This window comes from Pangasianodon hypophthalmus, chromosome 22 (assembly GCF_027358585.1).
Source record: "Pangasianodon hypophthalmus isolate fPanHyp1 chromosome 22, fPanHyp1.pri, whole genome shotgun sequence".
NCBI lineage: Eukaryota > Metazoa > Chordata > Actinopteri > Siluriformes > Pangasiidae > Pangasianodon > Pangasianodon hypophthalmus.
In genome coordinates, this window is record NC_069731.1 from 8,190,059 (window position 1) to 8,216,852 (window position 26,794).

General features: G+C 38.5%; 1 protein-coding gene across 4 annotated transcripts in view; it reads left to right on the top strand.

The window, feature by feature from the left end:
• The first annotated feature begins 8,039 nt into the window (after positions 1 to 8,039).
• ptpn3 (protein tyrosine phosphatase non-receptor type 3) overlaps positions 8,040 to 26,794 on the top strand; it is a 39,948-nt gene continuing 21,193 nt past the window's right edge. Inside the window, exons 1-6 of one of the 4 annotated variants that reach the window (XM_053227766.1) lie at positions 8,040 to 8,564; positions 17,836 to 17,879; positions 23,349 to 23,386; positions 24,220 to 24,382; positions 24,671 to 24,778; positions 25,279 to 25,321. In XM_053227766.1, coding sequence (XP_053083741.1) covers positions 24,239 to 24,382; positions 24,671 to 24,778; positions 25,279 to 25,321 — 295 coding nt within the window. In that variant the 5' untranslated portion in view covers positions 8,040 to 8,564; positions 17,836 to 17,879; positions 23,349 to 23,386; positions 24,220 to 24,238. The remainder of the gene's footprint in view (positions 8,565 to 17,835; positions 17,880 to 23,348; positions 23,387 to 24,219; positions 24,383 to 24,670; positions 24,779 to 25,278; positions 25,322 to 26,794) is intronic. The other 3 variants (XM_053227767.1, XM_053227765.1, XM_026924475.3) reach the window with 3 other exon arrangements.

Sequence of the window (26,794 nt, forward strand, 5' to 3'; positions counted from 1 at the left end):
CCTGACTTCAACTCCACTGAACATCTGGGATGTTGGAATGAACTGGAATGCCAAATGCACCCCAGGCCTCCTCTCCTGACATCAGTGCCTGAAGTCACTAATGCTCTTGAGATGAATGGGCACAAATCCCCAACACCACATTACAGAAGTTAGTGGAAAGGCTTCCTGGAAGAGTGGAGTTTATTATAACAGCAAAATGGAGGACTAAATCTGGAATGGGATGTTCAAAAAGCACATATGGGTGTGATGGCCAGGTGTCCATATAGTTGGCCATATAGTGTACGTATGAATGTATCAACTGGTGAAGTTGTGCAGAGAGTGCCAACAATGAACAAGACATTGGTCCATTTGGTAGATTTAAGCTAGCACAGGGAAATAACATCCACTTGATGTAACAGTCCACTTGATGTAACAGGTCGTGTTCATAGAAGTTCTTAATCTTTGTTTTATAACTCAGGCCTTTTATTCATTATGGTCAAGCCCATATATTAAGAGCATATTTATAGCTATTATGTGAACAAGGGAAACAAAAAAAAACTTGATTGGACTTGATCTGCAATAGCCTCACCCATGAGACAGTAGTTTGGGCCATTATTTGGGCATCCAAACTATTCAAGGTGTAATAATTCCAAGTTCTTGGTCTAAAGGGTCTCCTGAAGAAACCCAATCTAGATCCCTCTGTCATCAGCAACTACCGACCGGTATCACTTCTCTCTTTTCTTTCTAAAACCCTTGAACGGACTGTCTATAATCAGCTGTCTTGCTATCTCTCACAGAACAACCTCCAAGATCCCAATCAGTCTGGCTTCAAACCGGCACACTCCACAGAGACTGCCCTTTTGGCCATCACTGAGAAGCTACATGCTGCTAGATCAGCCAAACTGTCTTCAGTCTCATCCTCCTTGACCTTTCAGCAGCGTTTGACACGGTGAACCACAAGACTCTCCTATCCACCCTCATGAGCCTAGGAATTCGTGGTGCAGCATGGCAATGGTTTGCTTCCTACCTGGAAGATCGGTCATATCAGGTGACATGGAGGGGATCCACATCTGCTCCTCGCAGACTCTCCACTGGTGTTCCACAAGGCTCAGTACTTGGTCCTCTCCTGTTCTCCCTCTATACTCAATCTCTTGGTGCGGTCATATCCTCACATGGGTTTTCATACCACTGCTATGCAGACGACACTCAACTCATCCTCTCCTTCCCTCCCTCAGACTCTCATGTTTCTGCTCAGATATCAGCTTGTCTGACTGACATCATCATGGATGATAGCTCATCAGCTGAAACTCAATCCCACCAAAACTGAACTGCTGTTCATCCCAGGTGATTCATCCCTATCTCAGGATCTTGCAATTTCCCTAGACAATTCTCTGATCTCGCCTTCGGTTACCGCACGCAACCTTGGGGTAACCATGGACAATCAACTGTCCTTCTTCCCTCACATTGCTAATCTAACATGCTCATGTCGATTTCTCCTTTATAACATCAGAAGAATTCGTCCGTTTCTTTCCTCACAGACCACACAGGTGCTTGTTCAGTCCCTTGTCATTTCAAGACTGGACTACTGCAACTCACTCCTGGCAGGTCTGCCTCTGAGCGCCATTCGTCCTCTGCAACTGATCCAGAATGCAGCTGCACGATTGGTTTTCAACCTTCCTAAATTTTCCCACACCACCCCATTGCTGCGCTCCCTCCACTGGCTTCCTGTAGCTGCCCGCATCAGATTTAAAACACTGATGCTCGCCTACAAAGCCAAAAACGGACCAGCACCCACTTATCTCAAAGCACTTATCACACCTCGAGCGCCACCACGCACTCTCCGATCCTCTAGCACTGCTTGACTGGTCCCACCATCTCTCAGGGTACAAGGAAGGCATGCATCGAGACTCTTCTCTGTTCTGGCACCAAGGTGGTGGAATGAACTTCCCCTAGATGTCCGAACAGCTGAGTCACTGGCAGTCTTCAAACGACGTCTAAGGACTTACCTCTTCATAAAATACTTAAATTAGCACTTTCATTTAAAAAAAAAAAATCACCTTTCCCAACAGAGTTTTGGACTGATGGTATTCCTAGTTGGTGACCTAGCGAGCCAATATCAGAATGTATTTTTGATAGACTTCAAAGCACTATTGTAAGTCGCTCTGGATAAGGGCGTCTGCCAAATGCCATAAATGTAAAATGTAAATGTAAAGGCTGCTAAATACTCCTCTCTCAATGAACTTTTAAAGCCCATAGAAAGTCAGAAAAGTGCTTTGAAGACAGAAGAGAGAAGTGACTCACCAGTATGACAGGGTTGTATCAATTGGCAAACTCTACGGTTTGTCTGCTGTGTGGAGGTGAATATTTTTGAGGAGAGGACATTCATGGTATTTCTTCTCAGAAGCACTTCTTGTGAATTTCTTGGAAATATATATTTTTTTGTTTTCACAAAAGTACTTGTTTGTCCAGTAGGACCATGGGACTTCTACAACCATTTGTAGTAGCTCTTCAAGCAACATCTGTTAAAAACTTTACCAGGGTCATGTCGGCTTCTGTGGCATGTTCTCTACTTGGAGGCCTAAATCGGCAAGATTGCTGTCAGCAAGAGCCTTGGTTCCTGAATTACTACTGCTAGGATATGGCCAGAGCAGTGTCAGGGTTGGGCTTGTGATTAAATGAGCAATCTGGTTGCTTTTTTACAGGTCCTGACAGGTCCATATTCTCATCAATGATGCTGAGCAACATCGCGTTTTGGTTTTATAAAAAAAATGCCTAGCTTTTTCAAAAGCTTTTCTTGTATGCTGTTCAATCTGAAGGCTTCATTTAGGAAACCCGCTTTCAGCTTTTCGGTTTGACACCAAGGCAGAGTTAGAATAAAATATACACAAGTTAAATTTGACTGACGGTAGCTAGCTATGTATTGTATGCAAGTTATAAAGGTGACATTAGATTCATTGTAAAAACAAAACTCTATGAGAAACTATGGGTAATTTAAAATATAGTTTCCAGTTGTTTATACTATTAACCTATCCATTGCACTTGTTCTCATGGTGCCATGGTAGCCGGGGCTACTGGGCTGCATCCCCCAAAGTCTGTTGGAGTAATAGGAACTCAAATATTTGTATTTCCTTTTACGTGCTTACCTGTAACCTGTCTGTTTCTGGATTAACTGTGGTAAAACTACTTTCACAGTATAAAAAGTTTATTTTTATAAACCACCCCCATTTACTAATAATTTCATAGTTGCATAAAGTACGTTATGCTCTTTTAAAAATAAAAGTATGTCAAATTATATAGTCCCCCCCTCCCAATTCCTAATCATGTTATGGCATCATATAAACTTGGGATATGTTGCCATAATATGATTATAGTGGGCTATATATTGGGTTAATGAAATGAAAACTGGGAATTATATTACTTATTATTTCCAAACCTTATTTGTTTTGCATATGTTTGAGACAAAATAAGTAAATTAAAGTAGAAATATGACCTGCTACAATAAACAGCAGTGCATGATCTTCTGGAATGATGCTTTCAGCATTTTTTGTTTTGTTTGCGTGACGTTTCTGAGCTCCTGGCAATTTAGTTCCCTTAAAACTTTCAGTATGAGTGTAGAATAAAGTCAAAGTCAAAGTAAGAAAAAATACAGAACTAAATGAAAAGAACTAAATACAAAGTTGGATATAGTAATTAATAACTATGGAAGATGTTTTTCAGAAAAACAAAAAGTTTTATACCTTGATTTAGGCTTTATTTTTCATACTTGTTGAAAAAAGGTAAGATCCTCCTGAGTATTGTCAGAAGATCATGAGTTCGAATCGATACCACAGTCATCCATGACAAATCATGGGTTTCTGAGAATTCGTGTATACAAAAGAGGGCAGATAATGCTTTCCTTGTGTCTGTTACGCTGCCCTGTGATACAAATAGGAGAGAAAATGGGTGGGGGAAGTACGCTCAAGCTGTTAAAAATGTATGACATTTATCTTGTTCTATTCTTATGAATTATGTCTATAGGACAACTACGTGTTATCAAACTATTGACCATCTCCCTCACCCAAAGAAATCTCCCTAGCATGGTAACCATACTTCAATGTAATTTTATAGGTTACATAACAGTCATGCTTGCCTGTCACCACAGTCTCACACACACACACACACACACACACAGAGCCATGCCAATGAGTAAAGTCAGGTTTTCCTCTTCCTTTTTCCTCAGAAATACTGGAGAATCAAACAAAAAGACAGTTAAAAAAAGAGTTTAGTGCCAGGTTTCTAGACGAGACACCATTGCTTTAAAAGAAAAAAGAAGAGTAAAGAAAGAGGCAGTTCAATACCACAAATATAATTTTAATCTGGTCATTAACCAAGAATGTATGAAGTATAAATTTATCTTATATGCTTACAGGCCACCTGATAGATACTTGCTTACTTACCTGCTCTCCTACTCACTTATTTTTACTTTATTTATGCCTACTTCCATATTTAATGTTGGGGAACTCTATGTTCCTATTCTAAAATGAGAGATGCTAGATGATAGAGTCTATATTTGACCTGAGGAGTGGAGGTTGTAGTACAGTCAGAATTGATTTATGTCTAAATCAGAAAGATGATACCCAGTTACACAAATTCTCACGCAAAAGCAGCTATCATATTAATAAAATGCAAGCTACAGCTTAGGTAAGATATGAGTGGTCGTATGTAGTCGCTGCAAGTCAAGTGGTTTTATTGTCATTTCGACCATATAGAGGCTAGTACAGTACACAGTGAAACGAAACACTGTTCCTCCAGGATCATGGTGCTCCATAAAACAACACAGAACTATATGAGACTACACATTACTACATACAGTGCACGTGCAAACAGCACAAGACAGTACGATAACTACTAAAACAGGACAATAGGCACAGTAAGAGACAGTGCAGTACACAGTTCTAGTTCTCTTTTCTCAGCCTTCGCAGAAAGTAGAGATGCTCAGTTCTCTTAGTTAATGATCAAGTCTAGTTAGGCAGAACATCAGCCACTGAATGAAATGTTCCAAATGCTGGAAAGCATGAGGCATGTCTTAAAAATGAGTATGCCTTTATTCTTGCATTGTTGTGTACTTGTGTTTTGTCTTCCTCTGCATGTATTAAATTCAAAGAAGGAAGAACATAAATACTGAAAACAGAGTAAATAAATATTACTAAATATGTTTGAATATGTTTAAATATATTACTAAATATGATTGATTCATTCCAAATATCCAGGGTATATCATTTCCAACAAGAACAAACTGACCCAACTTCACAATGTTGGACAAGGCTTCTCAAAACTGTAAACAAATGGTTTCATTTGGTAAAAGAAACACCTAATATGGAAATTTTGGTCTTTTTTTCAGGAGAACGCTCTGTTTTCAATTTATTAACGAATGATATATTATGCATTTGCTATACAACGAAGACATGAATATGAAAAGATGAATATGAGACGATAGATCAAAATTTCAGCCTTCATTTCCTGATATTTAGATCTAGATCTATTAAACAGCTTAGAACATGGCACCTTTTATTTGAACTCACCCATTTTCCAAGTGCTCAAAAATATTGGAACATGTCACTGACATGTGTTTCTTTTTGCCCAGGTGTGCCCTTCTGTTCTACCATGACAGTGCCCTTGTGCACAAAGCGAGTTCCATGAAGACATGGTTCACCAAGGTTGGAGTGGAAGAACTCTAGCTGCCTGCACAGAGCCCTGACCTCAACCCCAGTGAACACCTCAGAGATGAACTGGAAAGCTGAGTGAGCGCTAGACCTCCTCCCTCCACATCAGTGCCTGACCTTAATAATGCCTTTGTGGCTGAATGGGCAAAGCCCCACAGCCATGCTCCAAAAGCAACTAAATCTGGAATGGGATGTTCAAAAAAGAACACACGGGTGTACTGGTCAGGTGTCCACAAACTTTCGGCCATATGGTGTATTTTTGATGCAGTACCTATATTCAAACAACGTTATTTAAATGCTTTTTGACAGTTACACACTTACAGTTAACATTTATCTCATCCTTCTCTCACACACCCCACGCAGCTTACTTATTTGTTATTTATATTGCTTTGTCATAGATGACCTCTATCCCAAATTTAAAAAAAGACCTACCCACCTGCAGTATCTGTTATGAACTCTAGAGGCGCTGTTACACTCTTATTTAAAAGGGATGATTAATGCTTCTTGCTTTCTATAGGGACTCCACTTGATACCTTTTTTTCTGAAGGGGAACCCTGGGTTTTTCATAGGACTTTGATCAGTTCCCTCAGAGGGAAAACTAAAGATCCCTTAGGGTGAGAGATGGAACTTTTTTAAGACTGTAATGTATATTATGTTAAGAAATGGCTGAAACTTGAAAGAAGGAACTGCAGGGATTACTTCCATTACTCTTTTATGTGAATTTGCTCAGTATAAAATGTTATTATTGCAACAGTTGAGTGGTTCTTTTGAATTGTGTTGTCTTGTGCACTTTTATAATATTTACCTGTAAACATAGTATAGACATAGTGTACGTCATAAGTACTCAACCTAGCCTGAGATGCTGATGGGGTCTCAGGAGATTTTTACCTTGTGCACATAAATTGCATTTATGGAGATTATCTACATCTGGATTATCTACAGCTGTAAAGCTGCTTTGTCATGCCCATTGTTAAAACCACTATGTAAATAAAATTGAATTGAATCTTAAGCCCATTTTACACCAGACTGCAGTGGAGCTCGGTTAATCAAAGTGGCCTTTATACCAGACATTGGCAACGTGCTATTTACAATTTTAAAAAATTGCTTATCTTTGGGTGGCATGGTCATGGTTTCTTGCTAGAACCACTACAAAATACAATATTTATGCTATATAAACAGCACATGGATGATATTCCAGTTTGAAGCCTACTGCAGCAGTATGCTCTGGTGTTGGAGTTTTAACTGACACTGAGTGCAGTGAAAATGAGTGTGACTGTATGTGATCATACTGTATATGTTTATAATGTTTACATATATTTCCACATTATATTTACTAACCCATGTGCAAGCAAATAGTGCTTTCGGTGTAAAATGGGCTCCTGAAAATGTTAAATGAAATGCAATATGTGAGCCCGGCTAAAAGGAGGAACTCAACCATTTGCTAGCACGTATTTATAGGATGCACGGTTCAGTGCACTTGTGTGCATCAAACACAAATAGTGATCTAGGCTGGATATAACATCTGAAATGAAATGAAAAGAAATCTCCTGACTGATAAACTGCAGTGTTACGCACTGTCCAGACACGGTGTGTGCAGAGCGCCTGCACTTGTTGGCTCTCACATACATAACAGCGGTTCATAGAAACATTGTTAAATGTGTAAATATAAGAAACCTATGCGATATATTTGCCTCTTTGGTGTAGAACAATTTAATGTGATGTTGATTTATGTGTTTTTATCATTTTGCACGCACTTACAGTGAGGCGCTGTGAATTTTTAAAACTGTAGGTGTATAATCTCTACTAATTGCCACTATAGTAGGGTGTAGGTGTAGCTCATGAGAAGTTTGGGTCAGAACCAGTCCTCTATGTCCAAGTAAATCCATCCATCCATTCTCTGGGTCACAGGGAGCCTGGAGCCTATCCCAGGGAACTTGGGGCACAAGGCGGGGGACACTCTGAACAGGGTGCCAACACACACACTACGGACAATTTGGAAATGCCACTAAGCCTACAATGCATGTGTTTGGACTGGTGGAGGAGACAGGAGTACCTGGAGGAAACCCCCGAAGCACGGGGAGAAGATGCAAGCTCCATGCACACAAGGCGGAGGCAGGATTCGAACCCCCAACCCCACAAGTGCAAGGCAGCAGTGCCATGAAAATATTCAGAATTCCTAACCAGCATCAAGCTCTGCCTTGTAGCCTAAAGAAACAAACTTAGCATGTCAGCTACACCCTTAACTTAAATAAGGAGAACTGGGAAAGGCAAATCCAATTCAACATAGTGTGTTTAAAAAACACAGGCTGTATTACTGGGGGAAAAAATGATAACTGAATAATACATTAAGCATGTTGCACATAAACACCACAGTGCTGCTGTTGCTAGTGTTTATCTTCAGGTAGACATGGGCGTGGTTTGTTGACTCGAAGGAGCCAGCGCCCTGAGTCGAGCACGCGCACCTCAAATTCCTTCTTCTCTAGAACCTGAACTTCAATTTTTTTAACGACAGTGTAACCTAATAAGGTACAAAATGTCACCCTTTAAGTAAGCGTTAAAGTAGGCTCGCTGTAGCAAGAAGCGCGAGAGCAGGGCTCCAGAACCGCACTCGCAGTCAAGCTCTGTGTGTGTGTGTGTGTAAGTGTAAGTAACTCTGAGCGCACGCGAGGCAGGTCAGATATCAATGAATCGAGCGCGCGCGCCGTGACGACTACACCGACTCCACTCCCGAAGGAAGCCGTAAAAAAACAGACCCAGCGCTTTCCGGAAGTTTACCAACACCTGCGACGACGCTTGTAGAAACATGGAAACAGTTGGCTTTTCGCGGAGGGTGTCGATACAGCACAAAGCAGAGTGAGGAAGCGGACTTCAGACAATACTCAGGTAAGTCGTTTTAAACACACTAATCCGAAATAGTCCTTCTGTGCGCTCGCTGTAGCTTCATGCTAACAGTTAACAACTTTTTCTGACAGAAGTCAGCTCACAGAAGGTGCAGTAAACGCTTCCAAATGGCGTCTGTCAAACCGAGCTAGGGCTTTCAGCTCTTACTGAACACAAGTGTCGACAAGAGTCAGCGGATTAAAAACACATATATATATATATATACACACACACACACACACACACACACACACACAAACGTATTTCGTTACTATTCTCCGCGTTGTTAAACGGCTCAGGCATGTCAAACTCTTCGCCATGGACCAGAACATGAAGGCGTGGTTGGTTCATTCCAATTAGAAACGGTGAAGAAAGGGTTGATCTTCAAACGGCTCTCATTTCCAACCGTAGTGCGCTACACAGGGCGTAACAACTCAGCATTTAATACCTGATGTAGTGCACGGATATAGGCGGCAGGGAGTCATTTGGGATTCAGCCATAGTCACGACTTGTTCTTATGAAATTCACGAGGAGCCTGTTAGAAAAATATTTTGTTTGGCAAGTTATTAATCGTCTTTAGAGAACTGAAGTTCTTTATGCTTAGTTGAGTAGAGTTTAAATAAAATGTTTCACAATTTTTTTTTTTAAAGTAAAAGCTGAATGTCGCTGGTTATTTGGCCAGGATCAGTGAGGGTCAGCAGTGAACAAACTGTGTAGGATAAGCTGTACAGAAAATGGATAGAATTTCTTTTTGTCATAAGGACACGCACCCTAGATAACTTATTACCTAGACAAAGGAGGTTATCGCACACAATGTCTTTCATAAATGAAAAAAATCCTAACTTGAGGGACTTTTTCCGTATCATTATCATGTGACACTAAGCTGGACTCCTTTATGACTCTAAAAGGTGTGTTGAATCATCATTAAAACCCCTTCTTCCTTTTTATTCCTGTTACAGCATAACATTAGAGGAACGGGTAACATGAAGGAAAAATCTACTGTCAATGACTTTTCATTTAAAGTCTAGACTACATTCCTTGATAGGTTGTTCTATTTTCACTTTGGTTAACAGTTCCCTAGATTACCCACAATGCTGTTTGACTACCCGCTGACAGTGGTACCAGTGGTATTTAGCCCTCACTTTATCTCTACCTAAAGAAGAACGATGCAGCAGAGCTTTAGCCCTTTAAGTTTGTTCAGCTCTCTCACCTCCTCATCTGTACACTCTGCTCCTACTTTCATGCTAATACAATCGAGCAGTCGAGTTCTTCCACGCCAACCGTGGCAAGCCATGTGTTCATGGAGCTTGCTTTGTTAACAGGGGCATTGTCATGCTGGAACCTAGTTACATAGCATACAAAGACGTCCTATACAATTCTGTGCTTCCAACTTTGTGGTGGCGGTTTGGGGAAAAACCACATGAGTGTGATGGTCAGGTGTCCACATACTGCCTTCTGGAGCTTTGAGTCGATTGTTTGCTGTCTCTGCTACTTCTGCATTGGATTTCTCATTAATATCATTAATATGATGTTGAACATCATATTAATGAGCGAATAAAAACACTCTTTTGTATTTAGGAGGCAACAGTGAAACCTGCCCACTATCCCTTTAAGATTGCCTAAAATTTTTCTCCCATTAAACACCATTGTGACTGCACTAGAAATATGCACCTATGACATCAGCTTGCCACGCAACTGCTAACTTCTCTCAGGAATAACAAAAATACAGCATCAACCACCAGATTAGTACCAGAATCGCTTAACACATCGCAAACATTTCAGTCTACACATATTCAGTATGTTTAACAGAAGCCTGTGTTCATATACACATTACAGAAATTGAGAAGTGAAAACACCGGAGAGCATTACTTCCGCTATGATTTTTAACCAACCCTCAAAGCTTCATTAACTCACACATGCACACAAACCCTACACACAAACCACGAACAACATATGGTCTGAGTCTTGCATGCAATTTCAAAAATCTCTGTCTTGCACACACCATATTAAATCCGAAAACAGTTATTTCACAGCTATATAGAAGCAAGGGATCCAGTAAAAACTCTCATTATTTCATATCAGGGTGTTAAGATCAGTTATGGTCATAGAAATATGGTCTCGGTATTCAGTAAGGCGTAGTTGGCTGCACATAGTTGTTAAGTCTTTGTTGAGCTGTTCTAGGAGGAGGAGAGAAACAGGAAAGGGAGAAGAGAGTGGGTGTATTATTAAGAAAACATTTCATTTGAATTTATGACTAGATTTATGAGAAATTAGATACACGTGGATATATGCCAGTATGCAAAAAGCTGGTCTTAGATTACGGCAGTCTTTTAAGATTATTACTTGTCACGCTGTACAAGATAATCCCACTCAAATCTTCACCGAATTCTATAACAGACCGTGTAATTACTGCTTACATCATCAATCCGCACGATCCAGGCTTTTACAGAAAACAGGGTCACATAAACAGAATGTTTCTGTTTTAACATTTCACCATTAACTCTAATGTACACTATGTGGACATCACATCACACCATGTGTGCTTCTTGAACATGCCATTTCAGATTTAGTCCCCTTTTGCTGTTTTAATAACTTCCACTCTTCTGGGAAGGCTTTCCACTAGATTTTGGAACTTGGCTGTGGGGGCTCAGTCGCAGTTACAATTTATCCCAGGACTCTGTGTAGACCGCTTGAGTTCTTCCTCTCCAACCTCGGCAAGCCATGTCTTCATGGAGCTCGCTTTGTGCACAGGGGCACTGTCATGCTGGAACAGGATTGAGCCCCTTAGTTCCAGTGAAGGCAAGTTTTACAAAAACATCCTATACAATTGTGTGCTTCTAACTTTGTGGCAACAGTTTGGGGAAGAATCACATATGGGTATGATGGTCAGGTGTCCACAGACTTTTGGCCATATAGTGTATTTGTAGCTGTCCTGTGAGTTTGGAGTCATCCTATTCTGTCCTCCTAGTGATGGATATCAGTCACACTCTGAGATTTTAATATAACTTTGTTGTCAGCTGTCCTTGGTCACAGTGGCACTAAATCAGCCACTGGTGAGAATGTTATATTATGTTTTCATAACGTATAAGACTACCAACCTCAACCCGGAAACAGAATTCTTTTACGATGAGCGATTTACATCTATCATGGATTATGATTTTCCAAAATGATAGTGTTTATATAATTACAGTTTTACATTTACTTGTGGGCAGCATTTTAAGCAAAATGAACCTCAAGCATCTCATTGTATATTATGTGATTAAGTGTCTGTAATAATATCATCATCATCATCATCATCATGTGCCTGTCCAGACTGTCTGTGAACGTAAACCTTTCCTCCTGACTCGCACAGTGTTTCAAGCATGACTCCTAGTTTAGTTGTATGAGTGCATTTTCCCTCCTTGTAGGATGGAAAAAAAAAAACAAGAAAATATATTTCTGTGGTAATCTTATATCGCCAAAGTATTTTGTTTTCTCCTACAAAAAAGAGGAAATATTGAGTTTGGATAGTTGGGATGAGTGCATTTTTCTCCCATGTTCCCCATTTCTGCTTCATCAACAGTAGTACTCTGTCAGTGTTTAATACATATGGTTTTCAAGACATTTCTCCTGGCCTCTTGTTCAAGCAGGCTTTTGGATGCTACAGACACAACATTGTCAAGGATCACTAAGGCATCAGGGTTCACCTGCATGTGATTGTCATGAAGATTAGAGCTGAAAATGTTCAGTGCCCTAGTACTAAGACTGAATATGGCAAAAGTAAGTGAAGGCAGATTCAGCAAGGGTTCCTTGGCCATGAAGTACTGGAGCACTAAGTCATCTTTTATGGTAAAAGATGTGCTAATGGCATGTCTCGGCTTTGATGCGGTCAGCCTCCTTCTTTTCCCAAGAATCATGTTGTGGTATGCAAAATATTTCCAGAGTATTCCTTAGTGGCGGGATCCTGTGTGTGCTCTGTTTCTAACTGAACTTTAAGCCCTGCAAACAAATAGACTTGATATGACCTTGAGATAATTGTCTCTACATGAATATACACACAGTTCTGAGAGTTCAGCGAGAGCAATAGTATTTATATTTTCTGAAATGTCGTCACAATGAGAAGGTGACTCTGGCTGTGGGAATTACAGAGGAGTGTTCAGTGATGGCCGCTGCTTTCTCCACTGAGCACAGTCGCTTATGCTCCCAGTATCTAATTTAGCCAGAGCCACATTAAACTACTTAACACACTGTACAGAAGGAATCCTTCGTTTTGACCAACACATAGCTAACACAAACAGCAGAGTAGCAAATGATTGGTGTACATGGACCAACCTCCGTTGCTTGTCTTATATTCACCATTATACAGTCAGGTCTATAAATATTGGGACAGTGACACAGTTTTGGTAATTTTGCCTCTGTACACCACCACAGTGGATTTGAAATGAAGCAGTCAAGATGTGACTGAAGCGTAGACTTTCAGCTTTAATTCAAGGGGTTTAACAAAAATATTGCATTAACCGTTTAGGAATTACAGCCATTTTTTACAGAGTTCCTCCATTTTCACAGGCTCAAAAGTAATGGGACAAACTAATATAATCATAAATATTAGGATTATTTTTATTACTTGGAGGTAAATCCTTTGCAGTCAATGACTACCTGAAGTCTGGACCCCATGGACATCACCAAATGCTGAGTTTCCTCCCTTGAGATGATTTGCCAGGTCCTTACTGCAGCCATCTTCAGTTGCTGCTTGTTTGTGGGTCATTCTGCCTTCAGATTTGTCTTCAGTAAGTGAAAAGCAGCTCAGTTGGGTTGAGGTCAGGTGACTGACTCGGCCATTTAAGAACATTTAATTTCCAAGCTCTTGGGCTGCTTTCACAGTATGTTTTGGGTTGTTATCCATCTGTACTGTGAAGCGCTGTCCTATCAGTTTTGCAGCATTGGACTGAATCTGAGCAGAAAGTATAGCTCTGTACACTTCAGAATTCATCCTGCTACTTCTATCAACAGTCACATTATCAATAAACCCCAGTGACCCAGTTCCTTTGGCAGCCAAACATGCCCATGCCATAACACTGCCTCCACATGTTTGACGGATGATGTGGTATGCTTTGGATCATGAGACCTTCCTTTCCTTCTCCATACTTTTCTGTTCCCATCATTCTGGTACAAGTTAATCTTGCATCAGAACTGGTCAGGCTTTTTTTTAGAGGTTTTTTAGCAAAGTCTAATCTGGCCTTTGTGTTCTTGAGTGTTACCAGCGGTTTGCATCTTGAATTAAACCGTCTGTATTTACATTCATGAAGGTGGCTCTTGATTGTAGACTTTGACAATGATAGGCCTACCTCCTCCAGAGTGTTCCTGACTTGGCTAGATGTTGTGAAGGGGTTATTCTTCAATAAGAAAAGAATTCTGCAATCATCCACTTTAGTTGTTTTCTGTGGTCTCCCAGGCCTTTTGGTGTTGCTGAGCTCGCTAGTGCATTCCTTCTTTTTAAGAATGTACCAAATTGTTGATTTGGCCCTCCTAAAGTTTCTGCTATCTCTCTGATAGGTCTGTTTTGGTTTTTCAGCCTAATGATGGCCTCCTTCACTTGCATCAACACCTCTTTGGACGGCATATTGAGAATTCCCATGAACAGCTACCAAATGCAAATTCAACACTTGGAATCAGCTCCAGACCTTTTATCTCCTTAATTTATCATGATATAAGGAGGAAACAGGCCACAGCTGGCCATGAAACTGCTTATCAGTCAATTGTCCCATTACTTTTGAGCCTGTGAAAATGGAGGAACTCTGTAAAAAATGGCTGTAATTCCTAAACGGTTAATGCAATATTTTTGTTAAACCCCTTGAATTAAAGCTGAAAGTCTACACTTCAATCACATCTTGACTGCTTCATTTCAAATCCACTGTGGTGGTGTACAGAGGCAAAATTACCAAAACTGTGTCACTGTCCCAATATTTATGGACCTGACTGTATATCCATCTGTAGTACAAATAACCTGGAAAATATGTTGAACATGGGGGGGGGGAAAGCAATGGTGTCATTATATGGCTGAGAAAATCTGTTTGGAAAACTGAGCCTCAGGACGGAAACTTGTATCTTCTATCTATATCTTATAGACACGCCCCTTAACTCAACTCCCATCTCGGTTGGGATCAGAAGGGAAATCATGACAAAATCCTGTAAGCACCCAGCGTAACCACATACTTTTAATGTAAGCAAAAAAAAGTTTCCGAAAATCCATAATACCAAGAAATGTAATAAAACTAGAATAAATGTCGGTAGCAAGTTGGATCCAGAATTAGCTGGAATCTGTAAAAAGTGCTGATTGAAAGGCTGTTTTTATGTAATGAATCGATACCTTCTTTATCGCTTACCGAGCCAGGTATGGTCTAAAAAGGCAGCTGAGGAGAAAAAGTACTTGGATAACATTAGACAATACATTGTTCTTGAAAAGTGAAATGTAATGGTATGTCACAAATAAATAAATCCCCAGCTGCTGAGGGGAGAGCAGTACTGTAGTGCTTTGTTGAAGCTAATCTTCAAGCTAGATTTCTGTAATCAAGCACAGCCTCACTGATATTAACTAGCTAATTGCCATGCTATTCACTGTAACAACTTGTGTAATTGTTGTTTTGTTTGTGAAAGAGGGCTGCAGATGTAATCTCCGCTAATGAGATGTAGGCTATATTATTTGAGTATTTGGGTCTCTTGTGAAGTAACGTTATCATAATGCTAGCTAGGTATGTTATCTTCCCTAATGTGGTAGAAACAAACGTTAGGTGCTTTTACCATCTATATCTAAATGAGAAAGTAAGGCAATGCCCTTAATAAACTGCTTTCTTCAAAGTGGTCACAATAATCCTTCATTCTAACTAAACTCTGCTGGCCATAGATTTATGATTTAAATTATTTAAGCATGTTTCACTGCAATTTTTAAACCACATTATATTTCTTTACCTATTTGGTTAAAATTTCTATCATTTATGTTGATGATATATGTTATGTAGTTATGGATTTGTCCCCTTGAGAGTTGTTAGCTCTAGCTATAGCTTAATCTGGCTCTGCATTTAGGTGTCCTTTATTTATGACATGGAACATGTGACACTCTTGGAATGTTTAACTTGTAATTGTCTCTTCTTGCTACCACTATATACAGAGCACTAATTGTGAGTGACAGTGAGTGACAATGAGTCCTGTCATTGGTTGTCTTAGAATCAATGAAGACGATGAGTTTAAATAGTACTAGTCTATCTCAAATTTGGTGTTGTTTAAATTTGAACTGAATATTGAGGATCATATATCTCCTCTTGATGATCTCTTATCAAGGATGTCTCCTATCTGTAAACATGCACCAGAATAACATTTAAATATCCACAGCAGAATCGTTGGACTACCTCTTCTAGAGAAAGAGACCTTGTGTAATATAAATATTAACTTCCACTGATTGGCTCCGAGCATGTGCAAGTGTAAGAGTAAATGGAAAAACCCAAGAGTGCAATGTGTTTGACATTAATATGTGCACACACACAGAAGGGTTATGTGTTAAAGGTTAGGGAATGTTACAGCAGTATGCAAAAATATTTGCATCCTACCCCAACTGACATCTTTTCTGCAAACATTAGTGCACAGTTACTTTATATTTGATGAACTAAAAAAAAAGAAAACAAAACAGTAATTGTGGCATGTGCAAAAGTTTGGACACCCTGCTAAGTCAATACTTAGCAACACCCCCTTTGTCACAGTCTTTCTATTCTTGTTTAAGGATATTTCAACCACTGTCCCTTGCAGAATGTTTCTGGTTCTAGAGATATTCTTGTGCCATCTTGTATGTACAGCATGTTTACAAGCTACACACAGATTTTCATTGATGTTTCAGGGAACTGTGAGGGCCATTCCAAAAGCTTCAGCTTGCATTCTTTCTTGGATTTTGAGGTATGCTTTGGATCATTGTTCTGTTGTGGATGCCAGCATCTTTTTAGCTTCAGTTTCTTGACTGGCTGTGTCACATTTGCTTCCAGCATTTGCTGATATTTAGTGGAATCTATTATTCCATCTACCAGTGCAATGTTTCATGTGCCACTGGCTGCCGTGCAACCCCAAAGCATTATAGATCCACCCCATGTTTAACACTGGAAATATGTTCTTTTCATCAAATGTTACTCCTGTTTTCTCCAAACGTACCTTTGGAGATTGTGGCAAAATAGTTTCATTTTATCCCAGTTTATTTCAAAATGACTCTGGCTTATCTAGATGTTGTTTTGCATACCTCACACATTCACAGGTAAGGTTTTCTTCTGATGACTCTTCCATGCAGATCATGTTTGTGTGAACAATGCTGCACAGTAGAAGAGTGCACCACCACTCCTGTGTCATCTGAACCTTCCTGCAGATTCTTGCTGTCATTTGAGGGTTTTTTCCTTTGCCTTTCTGGCCAGCATACAGGCAGTGTTATCTGAGTTTCCTTGGTCTTCCAGATCTTGCGTTTACTTCAACGGTTTTCCTTAACTGCCATTTCTTAATGACATTTCAGACAGTGGAAATTGAGGTGAGCTGGAAGCGCTTTGATATCTTTTTAAAGACTTTCCCTGCTTTGTAGGCATCAATTAGATTCATTTTCAGATCCCCAGACAGCTGCTTAGAGAAGCCCATGGTTGTTAAGTGGTAGCATAAGGTTTGAAGATTCTTGATCTGAGTAATGAGTTCTAACAAGTCAGTTAAGGCCTAACAAGTTAATTAAGTTCTGAGACTTTACAATTGTAAGGGTGTCCACACTTTTGCACATGCCATGATTACATAATTTGTTGAAGTTCATCAATTTTATAGTAACTGTGCTGCAAATTAACATTTGCAGATTTTTTTTAAATAGTTTGCTGAAGAGAGTATTTACTTCTTTTCACTTAAAAAAAAAAAAAAAAAAAAAAAAACAACAAAACCTTGTGTCCAACACTCCACCACTTCAAGGATGAATGCCATGAAATTTAGTTTAGGCTTTCTATTCATTTACTATGCCAAACGCACATTATTTTACATTTAAAAGGTGTAAAGCTGGAACAATAATGTTTCTTATGTCTTGGATTTCACAGTAGTAACAGAAAAGATATTGCGAGTGATTTCCTGTTACAATCACACCAGTGCATAGCAATTTCTTTCAGGATGGATATCAGAGCATTTGGCCTTGTATATGAATGTAAATGAAAGATGTTTTTTAATGACCACTGACAGCCAACAGGTACTTAGTGGTGTATTTAATGCATTAATTAATTCTTCCTTATTTTTGTTGTTTCAGTTCACCAGGTAGTTTTTAACGTTCAGGGGGGTGTTTCCTGAAAGGTTTGTAGTGCTACTTTGTTACTTGGTTTATTTCATCGTAAGAATGTTCTTTAGTTAAAGTGTATTTATCGATACTTGATTAAATTCATTTTAAGCATGTTCTTTAATTAATGAATGTTTCCTGAAACTAGGGGTGGGTGATATGACAAAAAAGCATATCACAATACTTGAAAGCAACTGCCAGCAATATAGTAGTTTTGCATTACAAAATTATAGTTATATATAATTATAAATAATTATTTGTTTTCATAAATAAATGAAAAGCATGAAATATAAATAAATTAATTTTTTATATTAAAAAAGCATTTTTATATATAAAAATTAAAAAGGAAAAAGTTACAATTTTACAGTTGTAAAGAATAAATATAAATTTTTTTTTAAATGTGCAGGTTTGATAAAAAGATGTATAAAAACGATTGATAAAAATTATAATAGCCAGAATATCTCAGAAAAGTGTATTGTGACATATATGTATTGTGACATACTTCTTAGCTGACGTCACATGTAAACTCGTTTGTAAATTAAAGGAATGATTTTTTTTATTTGAATCTCACATGTACAGTCATGGGGGAAAAAGAAAGTAATCCTCCTTCAATTCAAAGTTTTTATTTATCAGGCCTAAATAACAATTGTGTGGTCCTCACCAGCTCCTATAAACAAGCAAATAACCTCAGGTGACAAAAACAAAAAAACAGATTTCAATATGTAGTCATTTTTTCCCAAAATGTAAAACTACGTTCAGAAAAACACTACGTGGTGGGAAAATATTAAAAAAAATACACCCTATAATTCTGTAACATGTAGAACCATCTTTAGCAACAATAACTTGTAGTAAACGATTTCTGTAGGAGTTTCAGTCTCTCACATCTGTTTGGAGAAATTTTGGCCCACTCTTCTTTACAACATTGCTTCAGTTCGTTCACGTTTGCATTTCTTTATGCACATTTTTTTTCTTTTTTAGCCACAAGCTCAGATTATCATCCACCACCATGCTTGACCCTTGGTATGAGGTGTTTTTTGGCGATATGCTGTGTTTGGTTTTCACCAAACATGGCACTGTGCAACCATCTCTACCTTGGTGTCATCAGTCAATCAGTGGTTTGTTCAGATGCATTGTTGCAGTCCTAACTCATGCTACCATATTCTTTTTGGAGAGAAGGGGCTTTATCCTAGCCACCCTTCCATGAAAGCCATACTCGTTCAGTGTTTTTCTGATTGTGCTGTCATCAACATAAACATGTAATGCGCTTACAGAGGCCTGTAGCTTATATGATGTAGCGCTTGGGTTTTTCTTTATATCTCTGAGCATTAAATGGTCTGACCCTGGACTGAATTTGCTGAGATGCCCACTCCTGGGAAGACTGGCAACTGTCTTGAAGGCTTTCCATTTGTAAATGATCCTTCTCACTGTAAAATGGTGAATTTCAAATTGTTTGGAGATGGCCTTATAACCCTTCCCAGAATGATAAGCAGCAACAATTGCTTCTCTGAGGTCATGGCTGATGTCCTTTCTTCTTGGCATGATGTAGACACACACCTGAGTGCTCCAGAACACCAAACTGCCAAAAGTTCTGCTTTTGTAGAGGTAATCACAGTTCTTGATGATTAACTAATCTTGTACATTTCATAAGTGGCACATGGCTGCTAATATGTATTGTAATCTGTTGTGCGTTGTGTTTTTTTGTTGTCATCTGAGGTTGTTTGTTTGTGTATAGAAGTTGGATAGGACCACACATTTGTTATTTAGGCTTGATACTAATGCTGTTGTTCATTTTGTTTTGTACTCCTTTTGTAATTTGATCGTTGTATGCTTTTTAATTCACTCTTCACCTGCTGAAAATGATTAGGCCCTGTTACAAGAGACTGTGCTTTCCACCAAGCAGAGCCGTTTATCTTGTGTTAATGTTGTGGTCTGAGCAGATATAAACCTAATAGACAGTCTCAGTGATGGCGAGCAGTGGTGTGCCCATCTTACTAATATTATTACAATAGTTGATTTGTTTCTTGGTGCACAATATATGGCCACATAACATTTATTACTGTATTACGTTCCAAAGTTCTAAAATACCTACTTCATGACAATGATTATTTAAATCAGCGTGAGATAGATATGATTTATTAGGTGTGTGTATTGTACAGGAGTAATAGATCTCTCAGAGCCCTGAACTCAGATAACATGTTAGAGAGAAACACACTATCTAGGGGAGAAATGTTGACCGTACTTGGATGGGTATGGGAGAAGCCCGCGGAAATGTTGCTATGACAGTGCTATGCCTCTGGTGAATTGAGTGATACAGTACTGCTGTTCTGTATACACAGCTACATACAGTTTACAACAAGCTTTTGGGGAAAACTAACACGCATGTGGAAGGAGATGAGGACGTGGACAGGGCAGGGCTTTGCACTTCCTGACCAGGAGAGAGAGGGATAACACCAGGCTAACCTGGGAGCACAATATATTTTAAAATTAGACTTTCTTTGCACAGGCTTTTTTTTGTTACACATTCTGAGTGAGACATGGTTGTGTGGATATTTTATCTTGGTTTTCTCTTGGTTTGTCCTTAAATTTGGCAGCTGTTGAAGGACTTTTTTTCAAGAGGTTCTGTTTATATTTTTGTTTGTATTTTTGTTATTAACACTCATCACGTGTCAATTTAAAAACACAATAAAGCAAGATAATATCCACACACATTTAACAAAATAAGTCTGTGGATGCTAAATGACAGGCTAATTAGTTTTATCACCTCAAGTTATGTGAACATGAGCAATGCAGGTTCCTGTGAATGAGTTGTTACTACAGAAATGATAGTGTTAGAACAACTGGTTTTATTACATACCTGTAAGTGCCTTACAGTCAACCATGCACCAAGCTCTAATTATAGGAAATTAATTAAACACCTTCTGACCAGCCAGATCCAAGATCAGAACAAGAGCATATCCTTTGTGAAGTTATTCATTATTCAGTGAGATTCATTGTCATCAGGACCCCTGATTGTTGATGTGATGGTGTTATCTTAGTTTTGTATACATTTTATTCATATACAGTATTGGGAAATCTGAGCTGGCAGGAGCAATATGAATACAACAGGGCTGGGATTCCTGGAAAATATGGTCAGTTACAGTGCTAAAGCATTATAGGCTTAACTGGTGTCCAGTTTGATGTTAGCTGTGCTATTTAACAATGATGTGTGTGCTGCGACCATATGGCTGTGCTATAACGTTCTGCTATATTTATCTACATTTTCACATCATAGCAAAATTTACGTTTTATGTATCTTAGGCTGCCTTCTGAATAAAGCCTTTATCTTGCGATGAAATGTAAACAAAATGTATTGTCTTTTTAATAATAGTCTAATAGGGTGGCTGCAGACTTTGTTTATTAGCTTTATTGTGATGACACAACTTGGGTAAAATTTTACTTGGGTAAAATAAATATGTGTAAGCCAATTTTGTTTTTCTGGAAAAATTCTGTAGCCTTTGTAGTTGCACTTTGATTAGGACTTTTCTTCACAACTTACATGATTTCTCTGTCATTTTCTTTGTCCTTATATCATTAATATCTTTAATATTCCAAATAGATACTGGTGGAGCCAATTGTTGATCGTTTTGAGAAAAAAAAGTCTTTGGTGTTGTGTCCTTTGCAAACTAAACATTGCGATACCTTTTGTGTATCTTGAAAATCAACTCATTTTGTGATGTTTTTTGCCTGAGGAGACTAACTGTTGCAGTCATGTAGCCTATATCACCAAAGATCTTCTCCTCATCTGTGTTGTACTATAAAAGATGTCTGTTAGCTGCTTCACGGACTCGGTAGTAAAATGTTTCACATTCCTAAGCTGTACTGGGTGAGGAGGGGAGAAGAGAATTAAAAACAATGTAGAGACATGTTTAGGCTCAAAAAGTAGGCGTGTGTGTGTTTGTGTTAAGGTTGCGCAATCAGGACAAATACACTCTTATTCTGTGTTGTACTGTGAAATTAATTCCCAAGGAATGTTATATGTGCTTGTAATGCATATTAAAGAGTTGGTACACATGAACCATTTAGAAAGAAGATTAAAAGTAGGAAAGCACAGTGCTAAAGGCCAGAGGTTTACTCCTATATAGTGAGGAAAATATTAAAGGAAAAATTGTGTTACCCAGATTGGATTGCATATTGTGAGTCAGACCTTTGAAATTACTGAAGTTTCTCCAAGTTTTATATTTGCCCTCAGCATAGTCATGTTGCTGTGTAACATGAACACACCTTTGATTATCTAAAGCAATTTTAAATGAAGAAAGTCCTCATCTATTCCTGTTATTACAGCACTCAGACAGGAAACTGTGATGTGATCTAGAGAGTTAGTGTACTGATTGAATTTTATTACTTAAACATGCTGTGAGCAAGAAAGTGTATAAAGTGTTAGTGTTTGCTGGCTAATTATCACTTAAGTGAAAATTGGTATCACTAATGTTGGTATGTATACCTTAGCTAGCCAAGTTAAATTTGGAAAACTATCAAACTGTCTAACAATTCAGGTAACATTAGGGATGAAAAGATCCAAAACGTATTATATTCTTTGATACAAGGCACTCAATTTGATACATCTGCGTTTTTAGCAATAAATTCAACAGACTGCATAATAAGGCTATTCGCCTTAAAATTACGCTTATTACGTGATTGTAAATAAACATTTAACTGTAATCTAGCCCACAAGCTCACCATGATGCTACCACCACCATTCTTTAACCAAATCTTTAACCACGTGTTTGCTGAGTCTCCAACATGTCTTTTGACAGACTCCAAATGGGATTTCATAAGGCTTGCCACTATTTCATAAAGCCGTGTGCAGTGAACAGCTTATCTTATGTGAGCTGTGGGTCTCTACAGCTCATTCAGTCTTAGCTCTGGCCATGTGATTGTGTCCATCACTAAAGCCATCCTTAAACAGTTATTGACTATTAGTGGATGGCCGGCTCTAGGCAGAGTTGTGGTTGTGCCATATTCTTTTCAATTTTAATAATGGATTTACATCTGCAGGATGTTCAAAGTTTGGGATATTTTAAATAATTGATGTTGTCCCAGACTTGTTTGGATAGCTCCTTGGTCTTCATGATGCTGTTTGTTAAGGTTCTCTAACCAACTCTGGTGTCTTCCAGGAACAGGTTTATTTATTTATTTATATAGAGATCACGTGACGTTTTAACTGCTCACAGGTTAACATCATTCAACTAATTCTGTGATTTCTGATTGCAGCTGGTTGCGCTAGAACTAATTTAGGGGATTTGTTTGGGTGTGAATACTTATGCAACTTTTAAACTTTTTATTTCTAAATAATTTGGCAAACTATATTAATACTACAAAATGTGGAAACATTAAAGGGAGGTGAATACTTATGCAGCACACTGTAGTTATAGTGTAATGACATGACTCAGTAAACCATATTATTGCTTGTTTTTACCCTGCATGTTTTATTTCATTTCCGTTCTTAGATTTGGTGTCATCCATCAGGAGCAGTACGCTTGGCAAGGTAGCAGCAAGAAATGATGGAATCATTTCTTTATTTTTATATTTAAGAGATTTCAGTTAGTTGTGATCACATACAAAATAATTCATACTTAGAAAAAAATATTTACCAGATTGACAATACAAATTGAACAACAAATCACATAAGTTTCACTTCATGGGAATTGCCCTGCCACCTAGCTGAAATGTGTTTTATTTAGATGTGCCAGTAAGTCAGACTTTCTGTCCATGCACTTGGGATTTTTTAAATTTATTTATTTATTTTTATCCGAAATCAATCTAAAAGTGTTAGACTCTGAAAATTGCTCTGGCAGCCTTGAACGTTATGCACAGCATTCTTATGGGAGATTACTTGGACTTGTGGACTGAGGGAGAAAAAAAAAACAGAAGAATCACTCAATAATACGACAATTTGAAAAACAGTTCATGCTTGCTAATGCAAATCTTTCTTGGAGAAAAAAAGGTTTGGCTGAAAAAATTATATTTATGTTATGAAGGGCAGGTACTGTATGTTGAATTACTTGTCACCTGTTTTCCAGGCATCATACCTCTCCATCATATGCAAATAAATTAGCTATTTATAGAAAATGGAAATTACAATGAATATTTCATAATACAGGCAAATTACATCATTAAAATACCAATTTTGAAGAATATCTTAAGGGAAATTTAAATTAAGGTTATAAAGTGCAATTTAGGTTGAGGCTTTCTCATAGTTTTTGAGAACCTTTATAAAAGCAAATCCATTGAACATTGTAGGTTGTATGACGGTATTTGTTTGTGTGTGCGTTGTATGTAATAAGCCATAAACCATGTTTTTTTCTTGTGTTCTGGCAGGTCTGTTTGAGTGTAGAAGATGACTTCGCCATGGTGTACACTTGGAAACAAAATCACCTCTCTGGGTCTGGTTGACCTCTCCAAGCGCACACATATGTCAAACTCTGGCATATCTTGTGTAGTGATATTCCCTGACAGCACAACACACACTTTCACAGTCAGTGTAAGTACAAACGAGTGTGCGACCATGGATGTGTCTAAGACAGGAGTGCAGTGTAATTAAAGAATGAGAGCAGACCTTTACTGGCAGTCGGAGTGTTGTGAACATTATATTCAACTGCAATGATGCACTCTTGGCTTTATTGTCTGAGAGCACATACACACACACAAGAACAGCACACAGGGACACCTGCTTTGCCAAAATGCAATTATAAAGTTCCGATATGTTTCCGCAAATGCTGTTTTAAACAGATGTTGTCTGTGTTGTTGTATGTGTGTTTTTTATGTACAGAAACATGATGCTGGGCTTTTGTTATTCGACCTTGCTTTTGAACACCTGGGCATAATAGAGAAGCAGTACTTCGGTCTCCAGATCACTGAAGACACCTCTAGTTCACCTGTGAGTATATGTGTATGTGATATACTGTAGACACTGGGAGCTTTAAAGTCTTTATTCATTCAGTTTTATAGTATAGATTAGACATGTGCTGACAATCACTTATAGGTTGTACTTTGATACTCGACAGTATTGCTACCAGCATACCATTCAGGTGGCTGAGGAGGCAGCATTTATGTGCAGTATTTTTTGCACTCCAAGGAAGTTACCTTCTAAGGTTTTATAGCCGATCCCCTAATTCTGATAACTATGTGAGAATTTTCAGAACAGAGGTTGGAATAGTCACTGTGGCTATTTCAATTTCTTTTTGGTTAAAATGCTGCATAGTCAGAGCAGATAAATGCAAAGGGGTAGTATTGTCTTTAAACAGAATATGATGTGCTATAATAAAAGGTTAGGTAAGGTAAGGTGATATGAAAATTTCATATCAGCACATACCTATAATGAGTATCAATATTACTATAGTAGTAAATTGTGGTTACATTTCACATCTTGGATTTCAGAGGTGGCTGGATCCCAGCAAACCTTTCAAAAAGCAGCTTAAAGGTAAGAACAAACCAATCTCAGTAAAACAGACACAGGCATAGTGTTCGATAATATGTTGACTTTAAAGTGTGAAAAAATGTCTTTTATGTAATTTTTAAAAAGTAACAATTTCCATCCAGATATCTGAAGGCCCAGTGATGTCATTGGGTCGCCAGCTTGAGGAAGATATTAAGTGTTACTTATTAACTTTAATTTACTTTAAGATTATCCAATACTTTTGCACACCAAAAATTGGGTGGTCTGCCACCAAAGGTGTCATGTTCTAAGTTGTTTAAAACATCTAGGTGTAAATATCAGCAAACTGTGTTTACTAAAAAAAAGTAAATATGAATCATCTTTTGTGTCTAAAATATTTAATACATACACTCTCCATCCACTTTATTAGGAGCATCTGTACACCTGCACAGTCATGCAGTTATCTAATCAGCCAAACTTGTGGCAGCAGCACAATGCAAAAAAACATGCAGATACAGGTCAAGAGCTTTGGTTAATGTTCACATCAAACATCAGAATGAAGAAAAATTTTGATCTCTGTGACTTCGATTGTGGCATGGAAGTTGGGACCAGAAGGGCTGGTTTGAATATTTCAGAAACTGCTGATCTTCTGCGGGTGTCACACACAACAGTCTCCAGAGTTTACACAAAATGGTGCGAAAAAACAAAAAACATTGAGTGAGCGACGGTTCTGTGGGTGGACATGCCTTGTTGATAACAGAAGTCAGAGGAAAATGGCCAGTTTTGTTCGATCTGCCAGGAAGGATATAGTAACTCAAACAAGCATTCTTTACAACTGTTATGAGCAGAAAAGCATCTCAGCATGCACAGCACATAGAACCTTGAGGTGGATGGGCTACAACAGCAGAAAGCCACATCAGCTTCCACTCTTGTCAGCCAAGAACAGGAATCTGAGGCTGTCATGGGCACAGACTCATCAAAATTGGACAGTTGAAGATTAGAAAAAAAAAATTGTCTTTTTCCAGTCTTCAGCTGTTTAGTTTGGGTGAGTCTGTGCCCATGATAGCCTCAGATTCCTGTTCTTGCTGTCTTATTGTTTTTTTGTTTTTCGCAAAATTCTGTGTAAACTCTAGAGATTGTTGTGTGTGAAAATCCCAGGAGATCAGTAGTTTCTGAAATACTCAAACCAGCTAATCTTGTACCAACAACCATGCCACGGTTAAAGTCACAGAGATCACATTTTTTCCACATTCTGATATTTTATGTGAACATTAACTGAAGCGATTGACCTGTATCTGCATGATTTTATGCAATGTGCTGCTGGCACATGATTGGCTGATTTAGATAACTGCATAAATGAGCAGTTGTACAGGTGTTCCTGTTAAGGTGATCAGTGAGTCAAATCCAAATCCCTAGTTCTGTCTACTGGTACCACAGCAGTTTTTTCCCATTAATAATACCTGACCAGAAAGCAGTTATTTGCATTAATGGAACACCACATCCTCTGGATCATAAGTA